The 16,839-nt window shown below is 34.7% G+C and overlaps 1 protein-coding gene across 6 annotated transcripts in view; it reads left to right on the top strand.

Annotated features, from left to right (window-relative positions):
- Positions 1-16,839, top strand: part of CHD9 (chromodomain helicase DNA binding protein 9) — a 156,175-nt gene that overhangs the window by 93,955 nt on the left and 45,381 nt on the right. For all 6 annotated transcript variants that reach the window (XM_043599197.1, XM_043599199.1, XM_043599198.1 and 3 more), the window contains exons 17-21: positions 1,888-2,055; positions 2,763-2,942; positions 8,999-9,109; positions 13,989-14,185; positions 14,654-14,853. In XM_043599197.1, coding sequence (XP_043455132.1) covers positions 1,888-2,055; positions 2,763-2,942; positions 8,999-9,109; positions 13,989-14,185; positions 14,654-14,853 — 856 coding nt within the window. The remainder of the gene's footprint in view (positions 1-1,887; positions 2,056-2,762; positions 2,943-8,998; positions 9,110-13,988; positions 14,186-14,653; positions 14,854-16,839) is intronic.

The following is a 16,839-nucleotide window of genomic DNA, read 5'->3' on the forward strand; positions in this document are numbered from 1 at the left end:
GAGCATCAGACTTCAGCTCAGGTCATGATCTCACAGTTTGTGGGTTCGAGCCCAGCATCGGGCTCTGTGCTCACAGCTCGGAGCCTGGAGCCTGCTTCTGATTCTGTGTCTCCCTCTCTCTCTGCCCCTCCCCCACTCATGTTCTGTCTGTCTGTCTGTCTGTCTCTCTCTCTCTCTCTCTCTGTCAAAAATAAATAAGCATAAACATTAAAAAAAATTTTAATTACAGTGCATGTGATGTTCTAAAAGTTAATCTAAAATAATATAAGTACATTATAGAACCTGGAAAAACTGTATCAGGAGTTGGGGACAACTTCTCCCTCTCACTTGGTTTTTCCTACTAATATAGATCTACTCTTTATAGGCTAATGAAAAATTTGGCCTCTTATACTTTCCCTAGACCTAGAGCAATGTTGTTCACTCGGAATTCTGAGTTCTAAAGAGCATGATAGAATAAAGATGTCAAAAAGAGTATAGTATCAATGCCACCTATAAATTGTAATGCCACAATTTATGATTTAGTCTTCTGAAGATAATGGGAAGGTGATTAATAATTTGGGAGAAAGACCATTGATTCTGTGGAACCCTTAGAGTCTAAATTTATTACATAAATTTTAAGTTTAGGGGCGCCTGGGTAGACTCAGTGGGTTAAGCATCTGACTCTTGATTTAAGCTCAGGTCATGGTCTCACAGTTCATAAGATTGAGCCCTGCGTCAGGCTCTGTGCTGACATCATAGAGCCTGCTTATGATTCTCTCTCTCCCTCTCTCTCTCTGCCTGTTGCCTGGTAATGCGCACACTCTCCCTCTCAAAATAAACAAATATTGGGGTGCCTGGGTGGCTCAGTCGGTTGAGCGTCCAGCTTCGGCTCAGATCATGATCTCACAGTCCGTGGGTTCGAGCCCCACATCAGGCTCTGTGCTTACAGTTCAGAGCCTGGAGGCTGCTTCGGATTCTGTGTCTCCCTCTCTCTCTGCCCCTCCCCTGCTCAAGCTCTGTCTCTGCCTCTCTCAAAAATAAATAAACATTAAAATAAATAAACATTAAGAAATAAATTTTAAGTTTAGTAAGACTTCAAGATAAAATATGAAGCTCTTATGTAATCTCTGATGTCTTTACTTCCAACATATCTACATATTAAATAGTTTTTTCTTTGTTTAAGTAAAATTTAGGTCTGCAGAGGTATTCACTTTAAGTTTTTATCCCCCTACAAAGTTTTTATCCCCCCCTACAAAGTTTTTATCCCCCCCCCAGCTTTACTAAAGTGTATTGAAAAGTTTATTGATAAGGTAGTAGAAAAAAAATTGAGAAATTTAGGGTTAGATTTTAAATTTAAAGCTTGAGTTGCCAGCAGTTAAAAATAATGTTTGTAGAGCTTATGTTACCGTCTAAAATTATATTGATGATACCCTCTTTAAAAAACAAGAATTCTGGGGGTCCCTGGGGGGCTCAGTCAGTTAAGCGTCTGACTCTTGATGTCGGCTCAGGTCGACATGGTTCATGAAATCAAGGCCTGTGTGGGGCTCCGTGCTGACAGCATGGAGCCTACTTGGGATTCTCTCTCCCCCTGTCTTTGCCCACCCCTCAAAATAAACAAATAAACATTTGAAAAACTAAAAATAAAAAATGATTCTTCATGGATTTATATGATCTGAAATATAAGCTTAAGCTTTAGCTTATTGCTGATTGCGGAATCCTTTCTCATTTTAGTAAGCACTATCTTCATTTCAGAAAAGGATATAACTAATTCAATAGCAAGAGTTTCTAAAAATTCTTCCATACTTTTGTATTCCATTGAGATAGTCTGTTGTTAAATGCCTTTTGTATAATGCATTTTGTGCTATTTTGTAAAATAAATTGAATCTATAACTTTTCATTTTTTTATAGGCCCAAGCTCGTTGCCACAGAATCGGTCAGAATAAAGCAGTTAAAGTCTACCGACTAGTAACTCGTAACTCCTATGAGAGAGAGATGTTTGACCGAGCCAGTCTGAAACTGGGTCTAGATAAGGCTGTGTTACAGAGCATGAGTGGAAGAGAAAGTAATGTTGGTGGTGTATGTATATTTTCTTTTTACTTGGAGCTTTTATGTTCTTATTTGCTTTTAATTTAATGTCAGGTTGCGTATCATTTTATTCTGGTCCATCCTGAACACTAAATAGATGCTTTTATGTAAGGAGGCATTTCAGAATAGACCCATATTTAGCTAATGCTTGTGAATCATTTTCTGTCATATTGCTACAGGCCTTGTGAACTCTGAGAATGTGTTTTCAAGGTAGAAAGTCTTTGCTGTGCTTTTAGGTTGTTTGTATCATGGCATAGCAAAACAGAATTGGTGAATTTTTCTGCATTATTTCTATAAACAGTTTTTCAGCTTTTTTTCGGTGTCAAACTACTGGCATTGGCTTTGTTTTGTTATAAGTAAGGGTTTTTTGGCATTTTTTTTCCCCTCAAGATTGTTGTCTCATATCTTATGCTTGTAACAACTGTAGAATCCTACTACTAAAAAGAACATTGAGAGGTTACTTGCCCTATAGGCTTTGTTGTAACTGAAGCTATTATAGGTACAAGGCAAATCTTACTTTAAAGATAATAAGGAAAAGTCAACAATTTCAATGTATTCTTTCAGAGAATTCTTTCTTATTTATACTGTAAACCCAAATGCAGTTTAAACATGACTCTGTATTTTGAAATTTTTTAGGGGTGCTTTCTCATTTTATGAATTTCAAAATAATATTGTTACCAAAACTATTTTCTCTTTAGATTCAACAGCTTTCCAAAAAGGAAATAGAAGATCTGCTTCGAAGAGGTGCATATGGTGCTATTATGGAGGAAGAAGATGAAGGCTCTAAATTCTGTGAGGAGGATATCGATCAGATTTTACTACGTCGTACAAAAACTATCACAATTGAGTCAGAAGGACGTGGGTCAACATTTGCCAAGGTAACAGTGAGTGATATTTTATAAATATACCAGTAATGTTTACTACTAAAAATAATTCCACTCTTACTCTACTAATCATTTGCAGAGTACCTACTTAATGTTTACGAAGTAAATAAAATGTTCTTTTCCTTCATTTCTTTTTTCTGATTTCTCATATCAAATTTCACATATACTGGAGTAAGAATAATAACCAGGAATAGTTCTATGTATTAGAGGAGAACACTCAAAATAAGATTTAGAAATTAAAGAACATCTATGCTGAAGTCAGAGCAAAATCTAAGAATGTAGGTTAAATCGTCTTACGTTAACTGACAGTAATTTCAAGTACTTAAAGAAGAGAAAGGATTTCTAATTTCATCTTAAATATTTAAATCTAATCTGGGGAGTGGAAAATTTGTGTCTGGAAAGGAAGTGTTAATAACTACCTTACTTGGGGAAAACATTTCAAAAGTTTACTAAATTCCTAGATTCACCTCTACCCCCCCCTTTTTTTTTACAAAGAGACATGATAAACCTATATCTTATATTCATCTGAAAGGTTTATTATTGCAATATTCTGTGTCACCTGCAACTGATTCATACAGGCTTTCTCCTTTTCCCTTTACTTCCTTTCTGTATCCCCCTGTCCACTTTCAACCTGGAAGTCTATCTTTATCTTTATGGAGAGCTCTGTGTTATAGCAGGTAGTATAGAGACTATCTCCAAAATAATATCAGTCTTCAAATGAAAATTTTTCTTTTATATTCCTTCAGCAAAAATGAAATCATGTGCCAGGTGCTTTGCTAAATACTGGGAATACTAAAATGAAAGGGTTCTAGTTGCTGAAAAAGTAGAGAAGAAAATGATTAATTTTGCATAAAATTGAAGAGCCAGAGAGTCAGGAAAGCCTTTGCAGAAAAATAACATCTGAGTCTTGAAGGCAGTGTGAATTTCATTGTGTTACAGAGAGCATCACAAGAAATGAATCCTGTGTTGCTAAACTATAAGGAAGATTTCAAGGACTATGCATAGGCATGTGTAGATGCACAGGGAGATGAAAATGAAAGGATTAGGGAAGGTTAGATCCAAATTGTGAAGGGCTGAAAAAATTCCATTTTGAGGAATTTGAACTTGATCCTGAGGCAGTTAAAAAGCTTTTAAATCCCTTCAAGCAGAAAATGGACAAAATGAATGCAGTTTAGAAATTTAATGCTAGCAGCAGTGTAGAGAATGAGTTTGAAAGGAGGAAAAACTAAAGGCAGGGATACCGATTAGAGGCTTATATAGGATACAATGATGGGTGAACTAGGGTAGCGGAGTGCCACTTGAATCAACAGGAGTTGATGACCAGTTAGGAATGTATGGAAGGGGGAATCAAAAAGGACTTGAAGATCTCAGGCTTAAGTAGCTAGAAGGGTCATGGTATCCCTAAGTAAAATAGAGAATGCAAAAGAAGGAAGTTTATGTGGAGAAAACAATATAATGGGCCTTTACAGGGGATCCAAGAGGAGGTGTCTGGGAGAGTTGTTTAGGATACAGATAGAGATTTGAGAGTTCACAAAGAATAAACCTGAAAAAAGTAGTATTGTGGAAACAAAAGGAATAGTGCAGAAGTATAAGGCTGAGAACTACAACTGGTCACGATTGGGTAGATGTACCATGGCTTTGACTTCTTTCCTGAGAAATCTTGTTTACTCTGGGTTCCTCGGCTCTACCCAAGTTGTCAACACACTGCGTCCAGCTACTACAGAAATCACCATTGTTGGTTATTCCATGCCTAGAGAAAATCTTAAATTTGTTTTATTTTTTAGTTAATGTAGGCATATGTAAAGTGTTTAACGACCACAGGAGATTCCCAAGTTTACCATGCTAATGAGAATCATCATGAAAGTCAGAATACCAGAGTTTGAATTCTGACTCTGAGGCTGAGTGACCTTGGACAGTTAACCTTTAGGAGTCTTTCTTGTCTTTAAAGAGGAGAGCATAGGGGCATCTGGGTGGCTCAGTCGGTTAAGCTTCCAACTTTGGCTCAGGTCATGATCTCGAGGTCTGTGAGTTCAAGCCCCGCATCAGGCTCTGCGCTGATAGGTTGGAGCCTGCATCCTGCTTCGGATTCTCTGTGTGTGTGTGTGTGTGTGTGTGTGTGTGTGTGTGTGTGTGTCTCAAAATAAATAAATAAATATTTTTTAAAAAGACAGCATAATAGTCTTGGCCTTTTCTACTTTATAATAAAGTGCTAGATGAGTATTATTTTACTCAAGTATACTCTAGTCATAACCAGCTGTGCTCTAAGAATGTGAAATACTTAAGCATTTAAATTTCTATTTGAAATCCTCAGACCAGGGAGTAACTTGTATTTGAAAAAAGAGCCGGCCGAAGAGGTGCTTAAGTAGCTGAGCGAGTCCAGAGAATTTGCCTCTAGTTGTCCTAGAATTTGTCCATTTCCACAGTTGTGTGGGAATGCCACTATGTAGTGGACATTTGGCATATTAGAATATGGCACCAGTATGTAGTGGCACCAAAGGTGCAAAGTTAGTAGTATTTTATACTTTTTCCTGGAATTTCCAGACTTCCTCTGTGCTCAGTTATTCTTAGTGGTTTGGATAAATGAAGTAATTCCAATCCATCTCTTTGCATTATCAAATAATTTTTAAAAGAAGCCATATATATGGAGCAGAGTGCATAATGAGACTGTTTATTTAGACTTCGTACATATCCATCAAATAAAACTCATTATTGGTAACTTGATAAGTGCTTATATCACCTGAACTTTATTTTGAGATAATTTTCATAAGGGCAATAAGGTGGATCCTAGAAATAGAAATGTTCTAGTCTGATTTTTTTTTTTCTGGTATAGAACAAGACTTTGAATTGCTTAATTTACAAAAACAAACCAGTCTGTATCAAGCTTCAGTGGATTGCTTATTTGTAAAGGCCCTTCTGTGCACCCACTATCTTTCTGCTACTTTCTAATGTAGAAGGATGGATTTCAGCATATAAAATACTTTCCTTTGTAAATAATAAAAGGATTTAATGACTAGAGGAAAACATTTAAGGAAAAATATTTTTGGAGGAATAAAAACGTTAAGATTTAACATTTGGAATTAATCGGTAAACCTATACCTGATAACATCTTCTACAACAGGCATTTTATTTTTATAGGCATTAATTCATTAAAATCCTTCAGAATTTTGAAAGTCATCTTGAAAATAGGCTATATGTCATTTAACAATAGCATCTAAAATTATTTAGAAATATTTTTTAATTTTATTTGAAAAGTAAATTTATCATTTTTCTTACAATGAATATAACAAAAGCTGCAATTGTGAAGGATAGTTTCTTCCAGGTAAATTATTTTAATTATCAACAGTTACTTGGTAGCAGAATAAAAGTGATTATCCACAGTAACATAGGATTTTTTTTAAGATTAGCAATCATAATCTAATATGTTCCAGAAATGTAATTGTTAATTTTTAATGGCTTTTCATATTTAATGTCTTTTCCTATTAAATGTCCATGTAAAGCAGATGCTCATTTGCTAGCTTTGTTAAATCTCAAGAAGCATGTTATCAGTGAAACTATATAGTACAAAATAAAACCCAAAGAACTTCAGTGAACTTTTCAGTGTTCCTGGAAGTTGATGAATCTAATTAATGAAGATTTGAAAGTATGGATATCATATGTCCTCAGTTATGAGAAATTCATTTCTGAATTAACAAGTAGAAGTCCCCTCATAGTTTAAGAATTACTTGAACAAATTTAGATATCTCTTCCTTACACTCATTCATAATACTTTGTCATCAAATACTTCTATGCAGATGATGATGGCTACTACTTTTCATTTTATCAAGTTGGTTAGCCTATGCTGTTTTAAGTTGGATATGGGTTTTTATAATATGTATTTTATCATGAAGAGGAGTCTGGCTGTACTATTTCTTGTTGCCACTGTGACAAATCACCACAGCACACCTTTATTCTCTTATAGTTCTGGATGTCAGAAGTCCAAAATGAGTCTTTACAGGCTAAAACTCCAGGTGTCAGTAGGATGGGTTTTCCCTAGAGGCTCCAGAGGAGACTCTGTCCAGCTTTTTTGAGTGCCTACGTTTCCTGTTTGTGACCATATTGTTCCAGTCTCTGCTTCTATTGTCACATAGCCTTTTCCTCTTATAAGGACAGTTGTGATTACACTTAGAGCCTACAAAGCTATAGTTTTAGAGCAAGCAAAAAAACCCCAAAAAACAAAAAAACCCATAAAATTTAAATTCATTTCTTTTTTTAAATTTTTTTTAATGTTTTATTTATTTTTAAGACACAGAGACAGTGCACAAGCAGGGGAGGGGCAGAGAGAGAGGGAGACACAGAATCCGAAACGGGCTCCAGGCTCTGAGCTGTCAGCACAGAGCCCGATGCGGGGCTCAAACTCATGAATTGTGAGATCATGACCTGAGGTGAAGTTGGATGCCTAACAAACTGAGTCACCCAGGCGCCCCTTAAATTCATTTCATTAAAATATTTATTGCTATCACTTCTGTTTCATAAGTATGCCAGCAAAATGTACATTTTAAACATTTATAATATTTCAACACTTATTATATAGCATCTTAATAACCCAGCCTCAAAAGAATGTTTGATGGAATGAATATACTTAATATTTGGTAAGTAGTGTCATGAACAGAATCTTTTAAGTTCATAAGAGGCATTTAGGATTTTAATTTTGTTTCTAATTCATTTGTTAGACACAGTCTAAAGATTCAAAGTACAAATATAGACAGTGGTATAATAAAACCTGTATACTTATCATTCAGCTTCAATAAGTATCAACTCATGCCAAACTTGCTTCATCATTACCTTATCCATCCTTCGTATTATTTTAAAGGAAATCCCAGATAGTATATATACAGGCATATGTATAATATATACGAAGATTTCTTTAACACACCCACAATACTTACCATTACATTCAAAAATCAAATTCACAGTGATTCCTTCATATCATTAGTGTTCCACTGTTCAAACTTTCAGACTTGCAGACTTACCTTGAATGTCATAAATGGCTTGTTTGCGTATAGGTGCTTTATCATCTCTTTAATGTGTAATTTTCTTTTAAAATGCCATCAAGATGGGTTTTTTAATGAAGATTTTTATCATTTGATTATATCCCAGATAATTAAGCATTATCTGTAAGCCATTTACCAATTATATTCTCTTTTGAAAATAATTTGACTACATTCTTCCCTTTAACTCTTGTAAGTGTTCCCATGCATTTTTTAGGCTCTTTTCTTTTTTAAAGAATCACGTATCTTTACTGTTTGTTTCATTTTTATAAAGCACTTTGATTACTTCCTTTGAAGTGGCGTATCTATTTTCAGGGACTTAAGTTTCAAATAATGGTTATTAGTTTGTAAGTGACAGTGTTGAGCTGCAATATCTAAAGTTTGTTCCAACTAAAAGATTGTATGATTTCTACAATATTTAAGAAAGTAAATCATCTATTTTTTTTTTGTTTTTCTGTAATCTCTTAAATTTTTACAATGACTATGCAGTATTGTTGTAAGGAAAAGCGTTTTTAATGTAAAGACAGACTGATATTTTTTTTATTTCTTATATCCTGTATTGTATTTTCTTTAGGAGACCTATCTCTTTAAAAATCTGATGGAAATAAAGTAGGAGTATACCAGAAAATGAACTGTATAGGGCAAGCAGTTTTGAAATTCTTGTTCTAACCTAATTTCTTGATATTCATGTAGTATATCTGGAAAGCATATCTCTGTCCTGTGTAGCTTCTTGACCAAAGAGATTTGATCCTTACATATCAAAAGCTTGAGTTAAACAACAGTAATAACTTACTTAATCCTTTCCTAAAAACTCCAGCCTATGTTGGCAGTGAGCCTTTTGCCGTGAGCAGATGCTGTGCTGTTTCAGACCATAGCATTTGGAGTATCCTTTGAATGTATGTGTGTATGCTGAATTCAAATTCTATCCCCAATAAATGTGAGGAGATAATGTTGTAAATATACTTTGATAGATTTTCCTCTAAACTTCAAAACATTTTGAAAAACTGCCATTATGTATTTCAGGCAAGTTTTGTGGCATCTGGAAATCGGACAGATATTTCCTTAGATGATCCTAACTTCTGGCAGAAATGGGCTAAAAAGGCAGAAATAGATATAGATGCCATCAGTGGCAGAGTAAGTATTTCTTTCCCTTTAAAATATTATCTATTAGGATACTTTCTAATATTATTATAATATTTTAAGGTATTCAACTGTGTACTTACTGAAATAAATTTACTTCATAAATAAATTGATGTGGAGTATCTGAATGATCATATATTGGGTTAGGCACTGCTTCAATTTAATACCTCTGGTATCTATCATGATAGGTTGTAATACAGGGAAAGTTTAAGTTTGAATACTTATATTCTTAAAATTGTAATGTGTTTTTTAATTTGTAAAATGTCTTCAAATCATCAGTTATGTTTATTTTGCTCTTTAACTTTGTTTTCTTGGAGTCCGCTCCCATTAATGATGATCCAGTCAGATACAAAAGGAGAAAAAAAAAACAGTCAAGAAAGTGGCAAAACTATTTCTTTTTTAACTTTACTTAGAGCTAAGAAAGGGCCAAAAAGCTAAAATACAATTTGTAGAACTAATAATAACATAACTGTTTACTTCATAAGACACCTGTCTACTTATGTATAGGAATCAATGTTTGTGAATCTTATCTATTAGCAAGATAACTGCTAAATGATTAAAAGAATTTTATATTAAGCATTGATGCATGGGATCTATTTTAATAGATAGTCTTTTTAATTAAAATGTAAAACTTTACAATGAGAAATAATACCACTGCCATACACAATCGTTACTATTTAATGTGTTTCAGAAATATGTGTAATTGTATGTGAAACAAATAAGTAAATTTGAAACTATATTTATAAAAACATCATTATTTACATATGGCATGTTTATATGTCTAAAAAGGCAATGGAGGGGCACCTGGGTGGCTCAGTTGGTTAGGCGGCCGACTTTGGCTTAGGTCACGATCTCGCGGTCCGTGAGTTCGAGCCCCGCGTCGGACTCTGTGCTGACTGCTCAGAGCCTGGAGCCTGCTTCCGATTCTGTGTCTCCCTCTCTCTCCGACCCTCCCCCGTTCATGCTCTGTCTCTCTCTGTCTCAGAAATAAATAAAAATGTTAAAAAAAAAATAAAAATAAAAAGGCAGTGGAGGGGCACGTGGGTGGCTCAGTTGGTTGAGCATCCGACTTGGGCTTGGGTCATGATCTTGCAGTTTGTGAGTTTGAGCCACATCGGGTTTGCTGCTGTCAGCCTGTCAGCGCAGAGCCTGCTTCAAGTCCTCTGTCCCCCTCTGTGTGCTCCTCCCACACTTGAGCTCTCTCAAAAATAAATGAGCATTTAAAAAAAATAAAAATAAAAAGGCAGTGGAATCTGGAAGCAATGGAATTTTTTACTCATTAAAAGTATAGGAGCGCCCTGATGGCTTAGTCGGTTAAGACTCCAACTCTTGATTTCAGCCCATGTCATGATCTCACGGTTCATGAGATCAAATCCCATGTCTGGCTCTACACTGATAGCACTGAGCCTGCTTGGGATTCTTTCTGCCCCTCTCCTCACTCGCTCCCTCTCACTCTCTCTCTCTCTCTCTCTCTCAAATAAAATAAACATTTAAAAATAAATAAATGAGTTTAATGAATTAACTGGATAGAAGATAAATACACCACTTAGCCTTCTTAAATATTGGTACTAACAGAAGTAGAAAAATATAATGGAAGAAAACATCTATTCACAGGAGGAAAAAAAGATACAAAACACTTAGGAGTATACTTACTGACAGATGTATGTGATTTAGTTAAGTAAATTATCAAATTTAATTGGGAGATTTGTCAGTTGGCAAGAAAACTACATATTTTAAGCATTTTAAGAGTTTGTAAACATAGGGGCACCTGGGTGGCTTAGTCGGTTAAGTTTCCAAGTTTAGCTCAGGTCATGATCTCGTGGTTCATGGATTTGATCTCTGCATTGGGCTCTGTGCTGACAGATCAAAGCCTGGAGCCTCCCTCGGATTCTGTGTCTCCCTCGCTTTCTGCCCCTCCCCCACTCGTGCTCTATCTCTCTGTCTCTGTTAAAAATAAATAAATGCATTTTTAAAAAATTATAAAAAAAGTTTATAAACACAGAAATGCAACCAAAATCAAAATGTTAACAGTTTTTTTCATATAACCAGACAATATGTAAAGTTTCCCTGGAAAAATGAATTGTCAAGAATATTAAATGTTTATTTTAAATGCACTTTTAGGAACCTGTCTTACAGCAATAATCATACAGGTACAATGATAATACAGTACAGTGATGTTCATTGCCACATTTTTTTGTTTTAGAAAAAACTTACAAACTAATTAAACTTCTTACGATAGAGGATTAGTGCATGCATTACTGTCTAATGCAATAAGTAAAAATAATCATGTCGATCCCTATGTACTAGTGATATAGAAAGAGCTCCAACACAGTTAAATTTAAAATATGAGGGAGATACAGAACAATGCCTATAGTGTGATATTTGTGAGTTTTCAAAAGTCTCTGTTGGGGATCCAGAGACACTCGTATATACATTTATGCATTCATCCAACTATGAGTCAAGTGCCATTCTCACATTAGGGACAGTGTGCCCAAGACAAAGCAACCACTGCTTTTACACAACTTATGAATTCTCGTAGGTGAGACAGAAGTAAACAAGTGCATAAGATAGTTTCAGAGAGGGAAGAAAATGAAACAGATGGCAGAGAATGCTGGGAGGTGTAGAGACAGCATTAAACGACGTGGTCAAGGGAGGTCACTCTCAGTTGTGCTGACATTGAATGACCAGAAAGAGCCAATAATGTAAAGACATGAGGAAAATCTTTCAAGGTACAGGGAATGGCAGTAAGCCATTGGTGGAAATAAGCTCTGGTATTCCAGAAATAGAAATGACATGGCAGTGTAGGCAGTGAGGAGGTGATAGGCAAGGTCAGAGACCATAGATTTGGGTCACATTATAGGGCCTTGTATATTACCTTGGGGAGTTAAGCACTTTATAAATAAACTTTTATAAGCACTTACTCATTTAATACTTGTACAGTTACATTTTCTTATTTATGCTTTGAAAAAGACATTTAAAGGTTTTCTGAAAATGAAGTACAAAGAAGGCAGACTAGCATTATTTACTATCTATTAAAACATAATGTATTATAAACATGATTAAAACAGCATGCTACTGAGAAAAAGATATAAAGAGGAAGAACAAAATAACAGAAAAAGATCAAATTATAAGTTTTAATAAAGAAATATTAGAGAAAAAGGCATTATATAATAATCATGACTAGAATATTGAGTTAACGTTGGGGGGAACTTTATAATGATATACTCTATACCAAGTAAACTCCAATTTGCGATAAAAAAATTTTTTTAATTCTTTGAAAGCATGAAAAAATGGAAAAACTAGATTTCTGTTTTATCAAATACTTGGTGGGAAAACATTCTAAATTAGAAAGAAATCACAAAGGAAATGTTTGGCATATGCAAATACATAAGACTACTTAAGTACTTTTTCCATTAAGTACTCCAAAGTACTTAATGGAAAATAAAAGGGCAGTTAGACTGGTGAGACTTATTTATAGCAGAAATTTATATGAAAGTCAATATTGTTATTATATGAAAGCTCATATAAGGTGATCAAAAATACATCAAACCACAAAAGATTGTGGGCAGAAGACTTGAAAATTTACTCAAAAAATACAGTTAGGGGTTTTTTTTTTTTTTGTCTTTAAAGAAGCTGGGGTGGGGCAAAAGGACAACTCTTTCTTACTGAAAAAAGGCTGATTAACAAATATAGAAGGAATAAGAGAAGAGTTCTACCATGTATTGACCACAGTAATAATTGTAGCAGACAAGACCCATTGATGAATTCTAAAATTAGTGGGTAAAGTTGAAGGAGAAACAGACTTTTTACATACTCTCAAAGAATATCTTCCTAACTTGGAAATATTTCATTGAAGGTAAAAAACATGTCAACTTAAGTTGTTTTGAATGAGTTAAACTGAATTAAACATGGTGAGGTTCATACACTTAATTACCTTGCTTTTTGTGTATTAATATAACTCTTTTGGAAAGGACTAAAACATGTTTTTGGATCTATAAAATATTTAAATCCTTTGACCAGTATTGGTATTTCTAGATATTTCCCTTTTTTTGGATTTGTCTTTAGGATAAACTTAGATTACAAATATTTATTTTAATGGGGCACCTGGGTGTCTCAGTCGGTTAAGCATCCGACTTCGGCTCAGGTCATGGTCTCACGGTCTATGAGTTTGAGCCCCGCGTCGGGCTCTGTGCTGACAGCTCGGAGCCTGGAGCCTGCTTCAGAGTCTATGTCTCCCTGTCTCGCTGCCCCTCTCCCATTCATGCTCTGCCTCTCTCTGGCTCAAAACTAGGTAAACATTAAAAAAATATTTTTTTAACAAATATTTACTTTAGCATTATTTATTTTAAAAATTGAAAACGAAGGCTCTTGGGGGGCTCAACCTGTTAAGCATTCAACTCTTGATCTCAGCCCAGGTCTTGATCTTAGGGTTGTGAGTTCAAGCCCCTCTTTGGGTTCCACGCTGGGTGTGAAGCCTACTTAAAAATAAGGCGAAAAAAAATTGAAAACAATCTAAACTATGAATTAGGTAAAGAAAACTAAGATGCATAAATATAGTTTAAAAATATATTATGGTTATTATATAAAGCATAACACAATAACTCTCATATTAATGATAAGGCCAAATACCAAATTCTTTTCATCCTATGACTGTGATGTCACAATATTATATGTGTATGGTAATAAGCATTTTAAAGGAATATAAAAATTTTTAAGTTGATCTGGTAGGTTGATGAAATTGTTAGTAATTTCTTTTTCTGACTTTTTGTAATTATTTTATTGTTTGTACAATTTGAAAGGTGAAGATATAAAACATTGTTATAAACAAAATAGTAAAAGGACCTTTAAGTAATAGCTGTTAACAATTTTACAGAACAGCTTGGTTATTGACACTCCAAGAATTAGGAAGCAAACAAGACCCTTTAGTGCCACAAAAGATGAGTTGGCGGAATTATCTGAAGCCGAAAGTGAAGGGGATGAAAAGCCCAAACTCCGGAGACCCTGTGATCGTTCCAATGGCTATGGAAGAACTGAATGCTTTAGAGTAGAGAAAAATCTTCTAGTTTATGGGTAAAAAAAATTTTTTAATGTTTCTTGTTAATAGTCTATACAAAGTTACAGAAAACGTACACTGTATTCTAGTGTATTTTTTCATCTTGTTAGAATCAATAAAAATCTATTTTAAGTAGATTTAAAATACCCTACATTTATATGCTTAACATATATTTAATAGCAGAATGATGGAGTATCCTTAAGTTTTAAATTATAAATGTATCACTGAAGTCAAATTCCTTGTTTTTCTGAGAGTTGCATATTCAATAATATAAAATGGATAATCTTGTTATCCATTATTGAATAAGACACACTTGAAATCACTATACCATGGTTCTGCATTTTACACTCAGGGAAAAAACTTTATTAGGTAAATCCTATTCATGACAAATGTGTTTTTTGTAGTTTTCAAGCCTTTTATCCATGAGTTCTGTTTTTCTCTAGAACTTGACTAAATATTAATGTAAGTTTACCTTTTTTAACCAGATGGGGCCGATGGAGAGAGATTCTGTCTCATGGTCGTTTTAAAAGGCAGCTGAATGAGCATGATGTAGAAATAATTTGCCGAGCCCTCTTAGCTTATTGCCTTGTTCACTACCGAGGAGATGAGAAAATTAAAGGCTTCATATGGGATCTCATTACTCCAACTGAAGATGGGCAGACACGAGAGCTACAAAATCATCTGGGTAAGAACATTCTTTCTTATTACATTTATTTTCAGTTATATAGGTGGCACCATAGTACCCTATAAAGTGTTGAAGCACTGTAGAGTTAACACTAATGAATCCTTAAGCTTCACGCTCAATTCAGGTTCCAACTTAGAAAATACTAGTGTTATCAGTTTGGTTGGGTTTCACATACAGGTTTACGTGCAGTTTGGTTATTGATCCAACATAAATCCGTTCGCAGGTTGTTGTCTCAGAAGTCTTCCCTCATCCATGTTCATATAGATCTATCTCATTTTTAAAACTCCTTTTTAGTAGTTCATAGTGTTGCTATTCCATAGTTTATTTAGCATCTGCTTTTAATGATGGGCACTTAGGCCATTTCTCACTGTAGAGAATTAAAAAACAAGTTTCAGTGAAGATCCTTCTGCGTTTATCCTTGTTCATGTGAATAAACCTTTCACTAAAATAAATACCATGAAATGGAATTGTCGAAGGATAGCTTATGTACATCCTTAGTACCTAAAATGTGGTCTATGGGTTAATAGCATCAGCATCTCCTGAGAGCTTCTTAGAAGTACAGAATCTTGGGCCTCAGACTTACTGAATCAGAAACTGAACTTTAACAAGTTCCTTAGCAATTAGTATGTATATTATAGTTGAGAAACACTGATGTATACATTTTAAGTTTTCATAAATACTTTAATTTGCCATCAGATATGACTATACCAGTTTACAACTGTAAATTGTATATATAAGGTATATATAAGTTCCTTTTTCTCCACATCCTTTCTAATAGAACATTCTTTTCTGCATAAAGTAATTCTTTCATAGCATAAAGTAATTGATTTTTCTGTAAAGATAAAAAAAGATTACTACACCCTGAAAGTTGTGTTACAATTTTGTTCTATTTAATCAACACATACCTGTTATAGTGTCTACTGTGTGCTTCTTGTGCAAGGTAGTGGGAAGATAAGAAGAAACAAGATCCCTGAGCTCATCATGAACTTTGCATTCCGGCCAGGTAGATAGACATAATAAGAAAGGAGATAAATAATTACAGAATATGATAAGTACTGTGAGGTAAATAAATAACTTCTGAAATGGAGAAAACAGAAAGCACCTATTTTAGATTAGGGTGATCACTGGAGGCTGTCTTAGTTGCGGGCAATTAAATTAGTAACGTGCAGAACTGACTTCAGGTAAGGATGGAAGATGGACACAAATATAATCTCACTCTTCCTTGAAACCCCACTTACATGTCAGTGAAGAGAAAAAAAAAAATTAAGGCATTACACTTGATAAATTCTACAGACAAAAGTCCTAGTTTCTTCAACAAAGTGGGGGCAGGCAGGTAAAGAGGCTATCCAAAACCCGTGGCTCTCAGCCAGACATGATTCTGTGCCCGGTCCTGCCACCATTTAGGATTGTCACTGCTTTGAGCATGTCACTAGCATCTAGTAGGTAGAGGGCACGGGGGTATAGACAGCCCTGCACAATAAAGAACTATGCAGTTCAAAATACCAACAGTGCCGAGATTGAAAACCCTGCTGTAACCTAAAAGATTTAAGAGTCCTCAACTGCTTGCATTGTGGGGGTCTTATTTCATTCCTGGTTGAAACAAACAGCCCAGGGGATTTTTTAAAATTATCTTTTTTAGGTAATAGTAAATTTGAATATCAAGTATTAAGGAAGTATTATTTGCCTTTCTTGGGGCTGATAATGGTTATTTTTTTAAAGGAGGCTTTGTCTTTTATATATCGCTAAAAGAGCCCCACATTGAGGGTAGAGATTACTTAAGTAAATAAACTTTAAAAGGGGGGTGGGTATCTGACTGGCCTAGTCAGAGGTGAGTGCAGCTCTTGATCTTGGGATTATGAGTTTTAGCCCCACGTTGATGGTAGAGATGACTTAAATAAATAAATTTTAAAAATTAATAAATAAAAGATAGTCATATTTGTTCATGAAATGATTGGTGTCTTAGATTTACTTCAAAATAATATAGGA

This window comes from Prionailurus bengalensis, chromosome E2 (assembly GCF_016509475.1).
Source record: "Prionailurus bengalensis isolate Pbe53 chromosome E2, Fcat_Pben_1.1_paternal_pri, whole genome shotgun sequence".
In the NCBI taxonomy this organism is placed as follows: Eukaryota; Metazoa; Chordata; class Mammalia; order Carnivora; family Felidae; genus Prionailurus; species Prionailurus bengalensis.